At 45.6% G+C, this 14,457-nt stretch overlaps 1 protein-coding gene across 1 annotated transcript in view; it reads left to right on the forward strand.

Annotated features, from left to right (window-relative positions):
- The first annotated feature begins 399 nt into the window (after positions 1-399).
- The window catches only part of AFAP1L1 (actin filament associated protein 1 like 1), a 67,722-nt gene continuing 53,664 nt past the window's right edge, over positions 400-14,457 (forward strand). Inside the window, exon 1 of the mRNA XM_068979927.1 lies at positions 400-434. Coding sequence (XP_068836028.1) covers positions 419-434 — 16 coding nt within the window. The 5' untranslated portion in view covers positions 400-418. The remainder of the gene's footprint in view (positions 435-14,457) is intronic.

Raw genomic sequence — 14,457 nt, forward strand, 5'->3', positions numbered from 1 at the left:
TGCGGTAGTAAGCTTCTCTTCACTGGCGGAATGCAAGCAGAGCTCAACAGTGCCTTGGTCTGGGCAGGGGTGGGATGCGCGCGGGCACGGGCATGAAAGGAAGCGTGAACCGGCATGTGGGTCCTCCAGTAGCCCCTCCACAGAGGGGCGCAAGGACTTGTGAAAAGCAGGGCGTGGCAAGGGTGTGTGGGGATGAGGGACACCCGCGGCCCAGGGGGCCAGGCGGGCTCCGGGTCTATTCCGGGAGCCGAGCGCAGGGGCGGGCGCGGGCGGGCGGGGGCGCCGGGTGAGCATCCTGTCGGGGGAGGGGACGCGCGGAGGGCGCTCCCGCGGGGCTGGGGCCGGACTGCAGAGCGCCGCGCCCGCCGCTGCCAGGCCTGCCGGAGGCACCGCGCCCTGCTCTGCTATCACCGGCGCCATGGACCGAGGCCGGGGTAAGAAGAAACGCGGCGCCCACACTTGTTGCTTTGCAGGGCGGTAAGGGGAGAACCGCGCGATCCAAAAGCCAGAGGAGGAGGCAGAGACTAGCGGGTTGGGCCGGGCCGAGGAGTGTGGGGGCGAGGAGGAAGGGAGAAGCGGGGGGCCGAAGACCCGGCGCTGTGTGGACAGGTGCCTCCTGTGCCTGGGCTGCTAGGGGTCTGCTAGGGGGACTCATGTCCCGGACTTGAGTTGCCTCCAGTGTGTGAAACCAGTTTTCATACACTCGGAGCCTTAACTTCATGAAAGATCCCTAAAAGGATTCCTGAGGAAGGGAAGCTCCTCTCACCCCATCCCAACCCCCTCCACCAAGGGTAGAATAGAGTTAACAAGTCACACTCTTGAAAACAACAGGGCGTGTTAAGCCCCTACTGTTCACACGCTGAGAAGCCCTAGGAGACAAGTGTGTGCAGCTACCCAGGGTGTCGGGAGGAGGAGCTGCAGGAGTGCCTGTGGGTGCCTGCATGGGTGTCCGAGCCCTGGCTCTGAGCCCGACAAGCTGTGTGACCCTAGCCCACCCTCTTTCTCTCTGGGCTAGTGACAAGGTTGAACTAGATTGTTTCTGAGACCCCTTCTTACCTGGACAGTTTGAAGAGTTGAAGAGTATTTAAGAAAGTTTCACAGACGTGGTGGAGGTGCTTGTTGAAACTGCAGCTAACAGGAGCATAGAGAGAGCATTTATGGGGGGCGCATTCATGGGAAGCTATGCTTAAATAAAGGCCTGGACACCTCAATGGGCTTGTAGCTGTTAAAAAATAGTGGCTTGCTTGAACATGGGGGCAGTGACAAAGGCTAGGAACCAGAACACCAGTGTCACAACGCCCCACCTCTGGAAACTGAGGAGACCACAAGTGTGAACGCACTTGGTAAGCTGGCAAGTGCTGCCAACTTGACAAGTATCATTATTCTTGTTATTATTATTATTAATGGAAAATTCCTCCCCTTCCCAACATAATCTTACACGCTTCCCCCATCTGCCTGTTTGCTGCACTGAGACCTCCAAGGGAAAAAAAGGAGTGGCCAGGGGTGTGGAAGTAACGAGGAAGGGCACTGGGGGCAGGGATGGGACCCAGAGCAGGTATGGTAACCCCCCTGCACTCCTCTTATGGGTACAGCCAGAGTTCAGAGGGCTGCAGGGGACCTCAGACTTCCAATTCAAGGTGCTGGGGACAGCTTCCCCACCCACACCATCTCTAGCACAAAGTGCTGCATCAACCCTTTCCTATTAGGAGTTGGAAAGTCAGGCAGAAAATGGGGGGGGGGGGCGCTTCTGGTTTGGCTCTTTGGGGACCAAGGCTGTGATCTATAAAGCAGTTCTTACCTGTTAACTGACTCCTGGACAAGTGTGCACAGAGCATACACACTTGTCGGGGAGAGAAAAAGAGAACAGAGGTGCCTCTAATGTCCCCTATCCCCATCTCCCACACTATACGTTTAAAGCAAACAGCACTGCCCTCCACCCCATCACACCCCACATGGTGCCAAATACCACCCTGTCCCCAGTACAAAATCCCCAGTACAAAAATCCATACCTAGCTTACTCAGAGTTGTAGAAAGCAGACTATGCCCTGCTTTGACAGACCAGCTTAAAATGCTTAATAACTGATACCTCACTAAAGAAGGCTGCTTCTAGACCACTCTTCCTAGGATGCCAGACTTCTCCAGGAATCTGTTAGTACTTAGAATGCTCTAGGGCTCTGCCCCTCCCCCCTGCTGCAGGCCTTCCTAGCCTACTTTCTCCTTCATAGCTCTTGTCACGATGTACCATTCCTCTAAGAGTCAGTTATCCGACTACGTGTTTAGTGTCTACCTAGCCTGTCAGATGTAAGCTTCAGGAAGGCTGGGAGTGGATCTGGGCAGCCACCCTGCTGACAGCAGTGCCCGGCACACAGTCGGTGCTCACTAACAGTGGCTCAAGTAGTTCACTAACAACATGAAGCACACTTTCTAGTGCATCCCAAATTGAACAGTTGTAATGCTGATCTTGAAAGATACATACCACCAAATCCTCACATCAGAACTGTGCTTCGTGACTTGCAAAGGCCTTCTCAGATGCAAGCGCAGTGGATGAGGCACACAGGACGAGGTCATCTGTCTAGAAACTCAGTGGTCTACCCTGAGAAATCACTGCAAAAACTGTAGGAATCAAAGCAAACACAACTGCACATGAACTAGAACACAAAATTTGTGTGGGTTTTTAAGATGATATGTGAGTCTTTACAAATCATTCTCGTGGAAATTTGTTGTGCCCATATCCCCAGGAGGGTGTGAGCACTCTCTTCTGTTGTCAGTTCATTTCAGTCACTCAGTCGTGTCCAACTCTTTGCAACCCCATGAATCGCAGCACGCCAGGCCTCCCGGTCCATCACCAACTCCCAGAGTTCACTCAGACTCATGTCCATCGAGTCAGTGATGCCATCCAGCCATCTCATCCTCTGTTGTGCCCTTTTCCTCCTGCCCCTAACCCCTCCCAGCATCAGAGTCTTTTCCAATGAGTCAACTCTTCGCAAGAGGTGGCCAAAGTACTGGAGTTTCAGCTTTAGCATCATTCCTTCCAAAGAACACCCAGGGCTGATCTCCTTTAGAATGGACTGGTTGGATCTCCTTGCAGTCCAAGGAACTCTCAAGGGTCTTCTCCAACACCACAGTTCAAAAGCATCAATTCTTCGGTGCTCAGCTTTCTTCACAGTCCAACTCTCACATCCATACATGACCACTGGAAAAACCATAGCCTTGACTAGACGGACCTTTGTTGGCAAAATAATGTTGTTAGGGAGGTTTTAAGAAGCACAGGTCTCATTTCACCCTCATACCTACTGTGTGAGGAGTGAGACTGTCATGCCCAGGGAAGGAAGCCATACTTCACTATTAATAACAGTAACAACTGAAATCATCACGGTATTATCATGAGCCAGGCAACATGCTCAGCTTTTTCCATGGCTTGCCTTGGAACAAGCAATGGGACAGGGATATGACTGGGTACTATTGTTAATCCCTACCTCACAGGAAGGCAGGTCTAGCAGTGTATTAGTCAGCTAGGGCTGCCATAACAAAATACCACAGATTGGGTGGCTCAAACAACCGATTTATTTCCTTACAGTTAAGGAAGCTAGAAGTCCAAGGTCATGGTGCCATCTGGGTAGATTTCTGGTGAAGCCTCTCATCCAGGCCTGTATATGGCAGCCTTCCCACTCTGTCCTCACATGGCCTCTTCCCTGTGCACAGACAGAAAGAGACAGAGATTGCTGGTATCACTTCCTCTTCCTAGAAGGTCATTAGTCCTATTGTATTAGGGCCCACCTTTATGACCTCATTTAACCTGAATTACCTCCTTAAAGGCCCTATCTCCAAATGTCATCAGAGCAGGGGTTAGAGTTTCCATACTTTGGTGTATGGATCTGAGGTGGGGGCACAGTTCAATCCATAACAGCAGGATTAGGGCACTGACATTAGCTTGTACAGTCACTCATCATGTGAGAGACAGAGCTGAGTTTGAACCTAAGTCCTGATCTTAAACTGGCTGCTGGCTGACTGCAGGTGACCTGCCCAAGCCCTAGAACAGAACAGGGCTTGGACACCGCATCTTCTTAGCGCATGTTCGGGCTCCTCCATCATGCCACAACCATACCGTTCAGATCTACACATAAAAGCTCGGCATCAAAGTCAACTGACTTAAGAATGAAAACAAACCTAAGAAGTAGGATTTCTCTTCTAACAGGGTATGTGTCTTCCCATGAGTAAAGGAGGATTCATATGATGCAGTAACAGACACAGAAATGACTTACCTTACATTATAAGGAAATTCCTTCCAGCAGGACTTCCCCAGTTCATGAACATCATACAAAGAGAATCAGCCACTGGGGAAAGTAACACCGTCATTATAGACTAATGACTGTGGACACCACCTTCTACAGAACCAATCACTTAACTCTTTATCCTCACATAAAGATAAAATATGGATACTGATGATACCTACTTCATGGGGTTGTTATTAAATGTATGGAAAATACTTCAGACAATGCCTACCATATGAGTCCCATTCAGTAAACACTGGCTACAGTAATAATTGTGTTTTTTTTAATCACATTTAACTTAATAAAATTCTATTGACCCCAAGCTGGTCTGACTCTGAGGACACTTTTGAGTTCCTACTCTCTTTTAAGAATTGGGCTAGACAACTTCGTATACAACTCAAAGACAGGGGCTATGTCATAATTTCTGTATCCTGGAGCTCTTTCATGGTGCTTGTCTCTTGAAAATCCATCTGACGTGCCATAACAGAACCACCTGACAAGTGTTTGAGTGACAAAATATTTATAGGCCAACATGTCTATTTTCTCTTATTTATGCTATTATTTGTGCCTACTGACTACAGCTGTATCTTCACAATTTTGCTTTTGTGAACTTTGTACTGTTCTCAAGCCATCTTTGCTTAAGTCTTTGGTCTAAATTTTCCCTCATTCCCTTCTTAATGCCCAAGGTTCTGATATGCCTAGCTCATACAAAGGAATCAATTTTACCGAAGTTCCTTTCCTTTTTACTTCACAACTAGTTCTTTTTCAACTAGTTGCATTCAACCCAAGATGGGAGTTTCTTTTGCTGAATTATATATATATTCTCTGGGAGATTATAATTTAAGACATAATCTGAAGCTCTGCTTTTCATTAAATGAGATTTTTAAAATTAATTTAATTGGAGGCTAATTAATGTATGGTTTTTGCCATACATTGATGTGAATCAGCCATGGTTGTACATGTGTTCCCCATCCTGAACCCCACTCCCACCTCCCTCCCCATCCCATCCCTCAGGGTCATCCCAGTGCACAGGCCCTTAGCGCTCTGTCTCGTTAAATGAGATTTTTATCACTCAAGAGATGCTAAAAGAACCCACTCTTGTCTTGCCTTTGGTGGCCCAGCTTTGACATCTGTACTAGGAAAGTCACATCTTTCCTATCTGTGGCTTCCATTGGCCAAGCAGCCCATAGCCATTCCTACAATGGGCTCCCCTCCATGTCCCCTCTGTGACTCACTGCCCGATTTCTGTCCCCCAGGCTGTAAATTCCCATTACCTCTTCCCCGACATCTGAGTTCATTTTCTACTCCTATCAATTACTGTTTTTCTGAAAGGAGTACACACCCATATGTTGTCTTCCAAACATGTTCCATAAAGTCATCTTTGTTAGCCTGGAGACTCAGTACGGCTGAATGGTTCAGGGAATGGACAAACTTAGGTTTTGACCACAGCTTTCTAGCTGTATGATCTTGTATGAACTGGGTAAATTACTTAATTTCTCTGCATACCAGTTTCATTTTATTTGGAGTGTCGTGGGGAAAGGCGATGCATGTAAGCTAGCACTTAGGAAGCATTCAGTAGATGATAGATGTAACACTTATCAAATATAATTACTTGGATTTTAGCCACACTTTGCACTGGGTGTATGCATAGGATTTAACCTTACCCTCTTCTCTGTAGAGGGTTCTGTTGGTCACTGGGCACCACTTCCAATTCCTTGTCCCACTCAAGAGTTTTTTCTGCCTCTCCCTCAAATATCAGTTTCAAACTCTACTGCTCACATGAGTGAGTACCCTGCCAAGTAAGCCCTCCCTGTCCAATCTCTGCCAAGAGCTTATCATTATTTCATTCTGATCTTAGGTTCAGAAAAATAACTGTTTTGGGATACCATTAGCTCCTCATACCCATCTTACCCTTCTAAAAAAAACCCTTGCAGTTGAACAGAAAAATAAAACCCCACTGCCACAGTCTCCTGTTTCTCCCCATACACTTCTCTCCCTCCTTGCAGTCTTACTTCCAATCACACCTTCTGACTAAAGCCCACTCCTAAGAGTCACAGCAGCTTCTATTTTGTCTAATTTTTTACCTCTTCTCATTCCCATCTCCTGGGCTTCTCTGTAGCTCTTTTCTAAATGGATTCTCCTATTTGCAAAGATGGAGAAAGCATGGATTTTGGAATCAGATAAACCTAGGTTAAATAACCACTGCTCCATCCATCTGCCAGAAGCCTCTTCTGTCTCTCCTTCCCCACCCCACTCCTGCCTAGCCTCCAATCCCACTGTTATAGGTGCTCATAGCCTCAGGGCTTCTCTTGCTCTAAGGCAAGTGACCCAGCTAAGTCTTGTCCCTCTAGTCTGCAAAGCAGGAAGAATGACACCCAGGATTAGGAAACTGCAATGTGGTCATATTTGTCCAGCGACCAGTGCCTGGCCTATGATAGGTGCCTGCATGCATACTCAGTCACTTCAGTCGTGTCTGACTCTTTGTGACCCAATGAACTGTGGCCTGCCAGGCTCCTCTATCCATGGGGATTCTCCAGGCAAGAATACTGGAGTGGATTGCCATTCCCTCCTACAGGGGATCTTCCCAGTCCAAGGATCAAATCCATGTTTCCCGCGTCTCCTGCACTGGAGGTGGATTCTTTACTGCTGAGCCACGAGGGAAGCCCTCGTTAATTGTTATTTCCCATCTTTTTCTCTAGCTCAGTTTTTCTTGTATGATGACTCTTGCCTCATCTTTACATTACTGCTGCAGACGACCAAGCCTCTTTTGAGGGCTGCTCTCAGTGTCCATCTTCAACCATGACTCGAGCTCCACTCCTGAACTGGCTCCTGCTTTTGGTGTATTTCCATTTGGAAGTCAACTCATCCTCCAAGTGACCCAAATGTGAACTCATCTTACTCACCACCAAATCAAATCACCCTTCCTGTTTCTCTTTTTTTCTATTAACACAACAATGTGAAGAGCTATTGAAGGAAATGGGGCTGTTTGTGAATAAAACTAAATTTGAAGGGAGAGGGGATATGGGATCATTTCTCAAACTAGCTGTCCTGTAGAAGAGTATTAGAAAGACTCTTCAGAAGGCTATACAAGAGGTTAAACAGAGACTAACTGGGGCACAATCTGGAAGAAGCAAACAAATGAAAAGAGCTATTCAGTTTCAGAGTAAGAGGTGCCCAGAGACATAATGAAGCAAAGGCTGAGTGGACACAGATCGGGGAGTCCTAGAGTGGCTCCTGTGGGGACCACAGTAGTAGATAAATTAGAACAACTGTCACGCAAGAGGTTTCCATAGGCATGGCCCCTTTGAAAACTGTAGAGAACAGAACTTGTAGAAGTATAGACTTTACTTTTTATTCATCTTTTATTCAAATGTGTATCTGTCATAGCTTTTAATGGGACTTATGAATTATCTATGCTTGTGGAGAGACTATGGGAAGATGGCCTGATACAATTAGAGAGAGTTATTTAAAACTATAGATCTGATTGTGCTTAAACTGCTTAGTGGTTCCTCACTGTTCTTAAAATACAGACTGCAATCGCGGTGTGGCCTCAAGGACCGCCCTGCCTTTTACCAGCTCTCTTTGGGCTCCTGCCCCTGTCTTATTGTGGACTCTCCTCACAATAGCCTTTGTACCTTTACCTGGTTAACTCATCCCTAGCAATCTGCTCAAATATTACTTCCTCAAAACAATCTTTCCCTGTCTCCTACACTACATCCCCCATTACAGGTAACCCTAGCACTCTACTTTTCACTGGTTACCATCTTCACAGTTCAGTTCAATTGCTCAGAAGTGTCTATTTGTGACCCCATGGACTGCAGCATGCCAGGCTTCCCTGTCCATCACCAACTTCCGGAGTCTACTCAAACTCATGTCCATTGAGTCGGTAATGCCATCCAACCATCTCATCCTCTGTTGTCCCCTTCTCCTCCCTCTTTTCAAATGAGTCAGTTCTTTGCATCAGGTAGCTGAAGTACTAGAGTTTTAGCTTCAGCATCAGTCCTTCCAATGAATATTCAGGACTGATTTCCTTTAGGATTGACTGGTTGGATCTCCTTGCAGTCCAAGGGACTCTCAAGAGTCTTCTCCAACACCACAGTTCAAAAGCGTCAACTCTTTGGCACTCAGCTTTCTTTATAGTCCAGCTCTCACATCCATCCATACATGACTACTGGAAAAACCATTGCTTTGACTAGACGGACCTTTGTTGGCAGAGTAATGCCTCTATTTTTTAATATGCTGTCTAGGTTGGACATAGCTTTTCTTCCAAGGAGCAAGCATCTTTTAATTTCATGGCTGCAGTCACCATCTGCAGAGATTTTGGAGCCCAAGAAGATAGTCTCTCACTGTTTCCATTGTTTCCCCATCTATTTGCCATGAAGTGATGGGACCAGATACCATGATCTTGGTTTTCTAATGTTGAGTTTTAAGCCTACTTTTTCACTCCTCTTTCACTTAAATGAAGAGGCTCTTTAGTTGTTCGCTTTCTGCCATAGGTGTGGTGTCATCTGCGTATCTGACGTTATTGATATTTCTCCCAGCAATCTTGATGCCAGCTTGTGCTTCATCCCGCCCAGCATTTCACATGATGTATTCTGCATATAAGTTAAATAAATAGGGTGACAATATATAGCCTTGACATACTCCTTTCCCTATTTGGAACCAGTCTGTTAGAACCATGTCCAGTTCTAACTGTTGCTTCTTGGCCTGTATACAAATTTCTCAGGAGGCAGGTAAGGTGGTCTGGTATTCCCATCTCTTTAAGAGTTTTCCACAGTCTGTTGTGATCCACACAGTCAAAGGCTTTGGCATAGTCAATAAAGCAGAAGTAGATGTTTTTCTGGAACTCTCTTGCTTTTTCAATGATCCAATGGATGTTGGCAATTTGATCTCTGATTCCTCTGCCTTTTCTAAATCCAGCCTGAACATCTGGAAGCTCACCGTTCATGTACTATTGAAGGCTGGCTTGGAGAATGTTGAGCATTACTTTGCAAGTGTGTGAGATGAGTGCAATTGTGGGGTAGTTTGAGCATTCTTTGGCATTGCCTTTCTTTGGGAATGGAATGAAAACTGACTTTTTCCAGTCCTGTGACTACTGCTGAGATTTCCAAATTTGCTGGCATGTTGAGTGCAGCACTTTCACAGCATCATCTTTTAGGATTTGAAATAGCTCAACTGGAATTCCATCACCTCCACCAGCTTTGTTCATAATGATGCTTCCTAAGGCCCACCTGACTTCACATTCCAGGATGTCTAGGTGAGTGATCACATCATCATGGTTATTTAGGTCATGAAGATCTTTTCTGCATAGTTCTTCTGTGTATTCTTGCCACCTCTTCTTAATACCTTCTGTTTCTGTTAGGTCCATACCATTTCTGTTTTTTATTGTGCCCATCTTTGCAAGGTCTTTGCCATCTTCACAGTAATGATTAATTATAGGAATTAATTAGCTGTTAATGTGAGCTCTATGAGGACAGGGTCCTTCTTACCTTGTTCACGATTCTTTTCCAGCATCTAACGTAATGCTTTGCATGTAGCATATGTGCAAAAAAATGTCTGCTGAGATGATGAATGAATAAATAAGAAAAAATACAAAGATCACAGAGTAGAGCTGGGTAAGGCCACTTTCAGCTCCAGGATTTTCCATTTCAGTGATTCCTATTTTAGGGACAGAAACATAGACTTTGTCACTATTCATCATTTCCTTTGCTTTTACCCTTTCTGCAGTCAGACCCCCAATTCTGTTAACTGTTAATGAAAAATGTATCTTGGGTGGCTTCCTCTCCAATATCCTGTCATCTCCTGTAAGAGCTTCCTGTTTCTCCTCTCATCTCTCCAGCTTCCCGTAAGACCTATTCTCTATTTGTCTAAAGCAATGGTTCTTGAATCCAGCTGGAAGAATCATCGTCTTCCAGGGATCCTACTGAAAATATACCCCCAGAGGTCTGGGGGTCTGGAATGAGGTTTGGGAACGTGTACTTTTTGCAAAGCTTGCAGGTGAGTCTGACGTGCTTGTTTTCGTGCACAGGCTTATCAGGACCCTTGACCTTGCTCAAACACCTCCCTTGATTACTTGCTCCAGCACTGCCTTTCACACTTTTCAACCAAGTGAAATTCTAGGGTTTGGTCTGTTACCCAAAGCGGATTCTGAAAGCTTGAAGTGTCTCATTTTATCTAAAGCCAAACAAATTTCTAATATCATCCATAACATACCTGAACAAACACCCCCCACCAAAAAATCTTTGTGCAGTGGACTTGCAGAGACACACCGTGTTTTTCTCTAGGTTTCTTCCCTAACTCCACCCTGCCCTCCACCATGGACTCCCAGGGTATAGGTACTCTAGCCTGAGAGGACAAACCTCCAATAAATGTGCCAAGCACACAGTGCCAGCAGAGAAGTGGATTTGGACATAGAAGCAGAAATACCATGTCCTAGCGAATGGCTCAGCCACTCACTTCTGCAACATAGGTACATACATTTTTATAAAGTTTTTAACTTCTAGAAGCCTTTTCACATTCACCAATTGTGTCCATTCCCACATAGTGTCAGGGTTGTTAATCATAGAGTGCTTCCTTTAGAGCTTGGGCAGCTCTGGCAGTCATGTAGGTTCTCACTCAGCAGTCACCCACAGCAGGGTCACTCTGGGCCAGAAGGAACCTGTGTAACAGCAGGGATACTCAAACAGAGAATTGACCACTAAAATCCTTTCACTGGGACCCTTTCAGCCTTGAAGTTCTCTTCAATGTCTTAACTCTGGTAAAAGCCTTGTGAAGTGGTCAGGTGAGACATCCTCCCAGTTAGATGCAAAAACTGAGGTTAAAACGATGCCTCTCCTTTTCCCTCTCCCTGAGAGCGCGCGCTCAGCATCACCTCCATGAAAACAATCTGCGACATCCTCCCTGGACCTTCCCTCTGACTTTGGGTTACCACCACCCTCCTCAGTTTCAGTTCTTAGAATATTGTGTTGTACTAACTTAAATGCCTCCTCTGTGTCTATATGAAGCCTGTGCTGTGAGACTGTCTCTACATCTTATTTCCAGGGTCTAGCACATAACAGATGTTTAATAATAATTGCCAACTGAGCACTCACCATGAGTCAGGCAGTTTACATATGCACATTGAGCCATTTAGTCCTCTCAACAACCATGAAGCTGATGCAGTTTGACTTTCATGTGTATAAAATATGCCATTAATTTTATTGAGGGAGAAATTCCATCCAAAAATGTTGCCAGCAGTTGTGAGGGGACAGTATCTGTACAATGTGTAGTTTCTATTTTTTAAAATCACAGCTAGAGCATGTATATGAATTAGAAAGATGTAAATATAACTTTGTGTTAAAAATTTTGTAGTTTATGGCAAAATCTGGTTCTGTGGTAGACTGATAAGTACAGTCCCTGTGAAAGCGTGTTTGTGGCCCGTGTCAGTGTGTGAATGCACAATAATTTGAAGTTTTGGATATATTTGTGATATTTATCTTCCCTGAGCCCTGCAGTCTCATCACCACACCTCCCAACAGAATTTGAAGGGAATGTTCATCATGACTTTGCCATCTGTTGCATTTTATTTACTGTAATTTACTTTCAGTACCTACTTTAAAATGTGTTGTACACGTATTTTTTTTTAATATCCTAATTTTACAGATGAAAAGATTAAGGCCTAGACAATTTATATATCCAGCCCTGCCCACCTCCAAACCTAAGTTTTTTACCGTTGCTCTCCACTGCTTGTCCATTGGAGAGAGGCATTCCCAGGTCTACTACATGAAGGACTTGCCAGATAAGCCACAAAGACTTAATAGGTGAAGATTTCAAGGTGGGAAGCAGGGGAGGGAAAGGGAATCTAAAGAGTTCCGGAGGGACAGCTTCCGTCAGTGAATGGTACAGCCAAGCAGCTGGTGTGGGACATTATTTCTTACCCTTCACACTCCTCCCACTATGGCCCTTGTAGTTCTGGCGTTTAGAATTCAAGAAACATTCATCCTCCTGGAACTGGCAAAGATCCTGCCCCAGGAGGGCTCAGGCAGGGTTTTGTCCTCCACCTAAAATTCCATTCGGGGAATCCCAGCCACACCCCAAGTGGGGGTGGAGGCGCAGAGGCTTTCAGCCCTGATTCTTCTCCCTGCACAGCTGTGAGGCTGCAGAAGGGGCAGAATGTGGCACCACATTGCAGTCATTCCAGCTCTGGGGAATTTACTGACAGAACGTCCCACAGGAGGCAAGCTCAGGGGCTTTTTATAGCCCTCTAAGAACCTAGGGGAAAACTCATCTCCTGAGAGGGGATAAGTGGGGCACGTGTCTTTTCTGGGCACCATTCCCTCAATCGTGCAATCTCAGATGCCCACAATCCAAATCAGGGTAAGGGGTATGGCTAAGTGAGCAGTGTGGAGTGGGGAAAGCATGTTCGCTGACCGAGGTACAGGGATCCCGGCCAAATCCAGTTACTTGAATCTCCTCCTTGGGCTTCAGTTTCTTCACCTGTCAGGTCGAAGTGTTATTACGGCATGGGTAGCAGTACACCTTGGTTGTCAGACCAAATCCAGAACCCCACATCTTTTTGTAAATAAAGCTGTACTAGCCCACAGCCATGTCCGTTCATTATGTTTTATCTATGGCTGCTTTTTTGCCAAAAGAGCAGAGTTGAGTAGCTGCAACAGAGGCCCACATGTGGCCTGAAAAGCCTAAAACATGTACTATCTGGTCTTTTACACAAAAGTTTGCCAACCCCTGAATTAATATGTAGAGTTTGGGAGTGTCTGCCTGGAGTACTGTGGTGAGAAAGATTCTGAGGGTGTGTCCAGGCTGAGGAATGAAGCCCTGTCCTCAGATCATTCAAGAGTACGTACTCAACACTAATATTTGGAAAGGCCCCAGAATGCCATTTACCAGTGTTTTTCAAACTACATTTAGCCTCAGAATCCTTCTGCAAATAAAATCTTAAACAAAGAGTTGCTCTGGGGGAAGTGGGAATGAAAATACTGAATACAGTCCACTCCATCTTCCTACTCCCAAGGCAGCCCCCAGAGAAGCCTCCCAGACCCCAGAGCTCCATCTGCAGAACATAAACTGCCTGTCTAATCCTATGCCTCTCACTTTACAGCCGGAGAAACCGAAGCTCAAGGGGTGGTGTTGTGCCTAAGGTCACATGATGGACTCCCAGTCAGCTTTCCCCAGAACCACTGACATGGTCAAGAGATGTCAGTGGAGCACAGAGCTCTGCTGGGGAGAAAGCCTGTCCACTGGTCTTGGGGGCTTCAGGGCTGCCACTGGTACATGACTGGCCTTACATGCCCTTGCTGACCCAGCAACCCCAGGGGTTCAGGGCTGGGACATCGTTGACACTTGCCCATGCTTCATAGTGATCTAGTCAAGACTTAGAAAACTTTTTTCTGAGAGCACCGGGATCAAAAGAAAAAAATCAAAATTGAATTGTACCATATTCTTAAAAATATTTCATTGATACCAAACATACCTTTGAAAGAACATCGTAAATTTGCTACATCAATTTGTTCATTTTTTCTGTTTTCTTTTTTCAAAAAGCTATTATTTAATAGATAAAATATCTTTAAATCAGTGAAATCTTAGAATGGAGAAATTATGATAATTTATACTAAGGCTTTTTTTTGAAGATTGAATCAGATTTATTCATTTGTAGAATAAATATTTATTCTTCCTGCCCATTCTTGTTGAAGAGTTTGCAAAGGGTAGATTCAGCCGATATGAAACCAAGTGGGGTTTTTTTTTTTTTAAGCTTTACTTGAAGCAAAAAGAAACCTGATCTAGGGGTGTGCTGGGAAGCCAGAGGGACCGATCGCATTTCCTCACCTCCAGCCAGCAACCAGCTGTAGCTCTAAGGGGTAAGAGGGGGAAGCATAGGGTTCCTACACCCCAAACTTCCTAGTGAGGCAGAAAAACTAAGACTCTGTCACCAATGCCTGTGACATGAAGTCATATCTGGTTAGTGTCCATCAAAGAGAATACACAAAGGCTCAGAAGACTCAAGGGACACTTTTTAGCCAGGAACCTCAGAAACACTGGGGGATCAGCATTCTAAGTAGAGACAACGGCGAGTAAAAAGGAGAGAGGCACAGAAGCCATGCTCAGAGCACAAGTTGGTCAGTGTGCCTATAGCCCAGAGAAGCAGGCAGAGGTAAAGTGGAGCCTCGAGTAGAGCTTTATCCTCCAGGTC

This window comes from Capricornis sumatraensis, chromosome 9 (assembly GCF_032405125.1).
Source record: "Capricornis sumatraensis isolate serow.1 chromosome 9, serow.2, whole genome shotgun sequence".
NCBI classification, from domain to species: domain Eukaryota; kingdom Metazoa; phylum Chordata; class Mammalia; order Artiodactyla; family Bovidae; genus Capricornis; species Capricornis sumatraensis.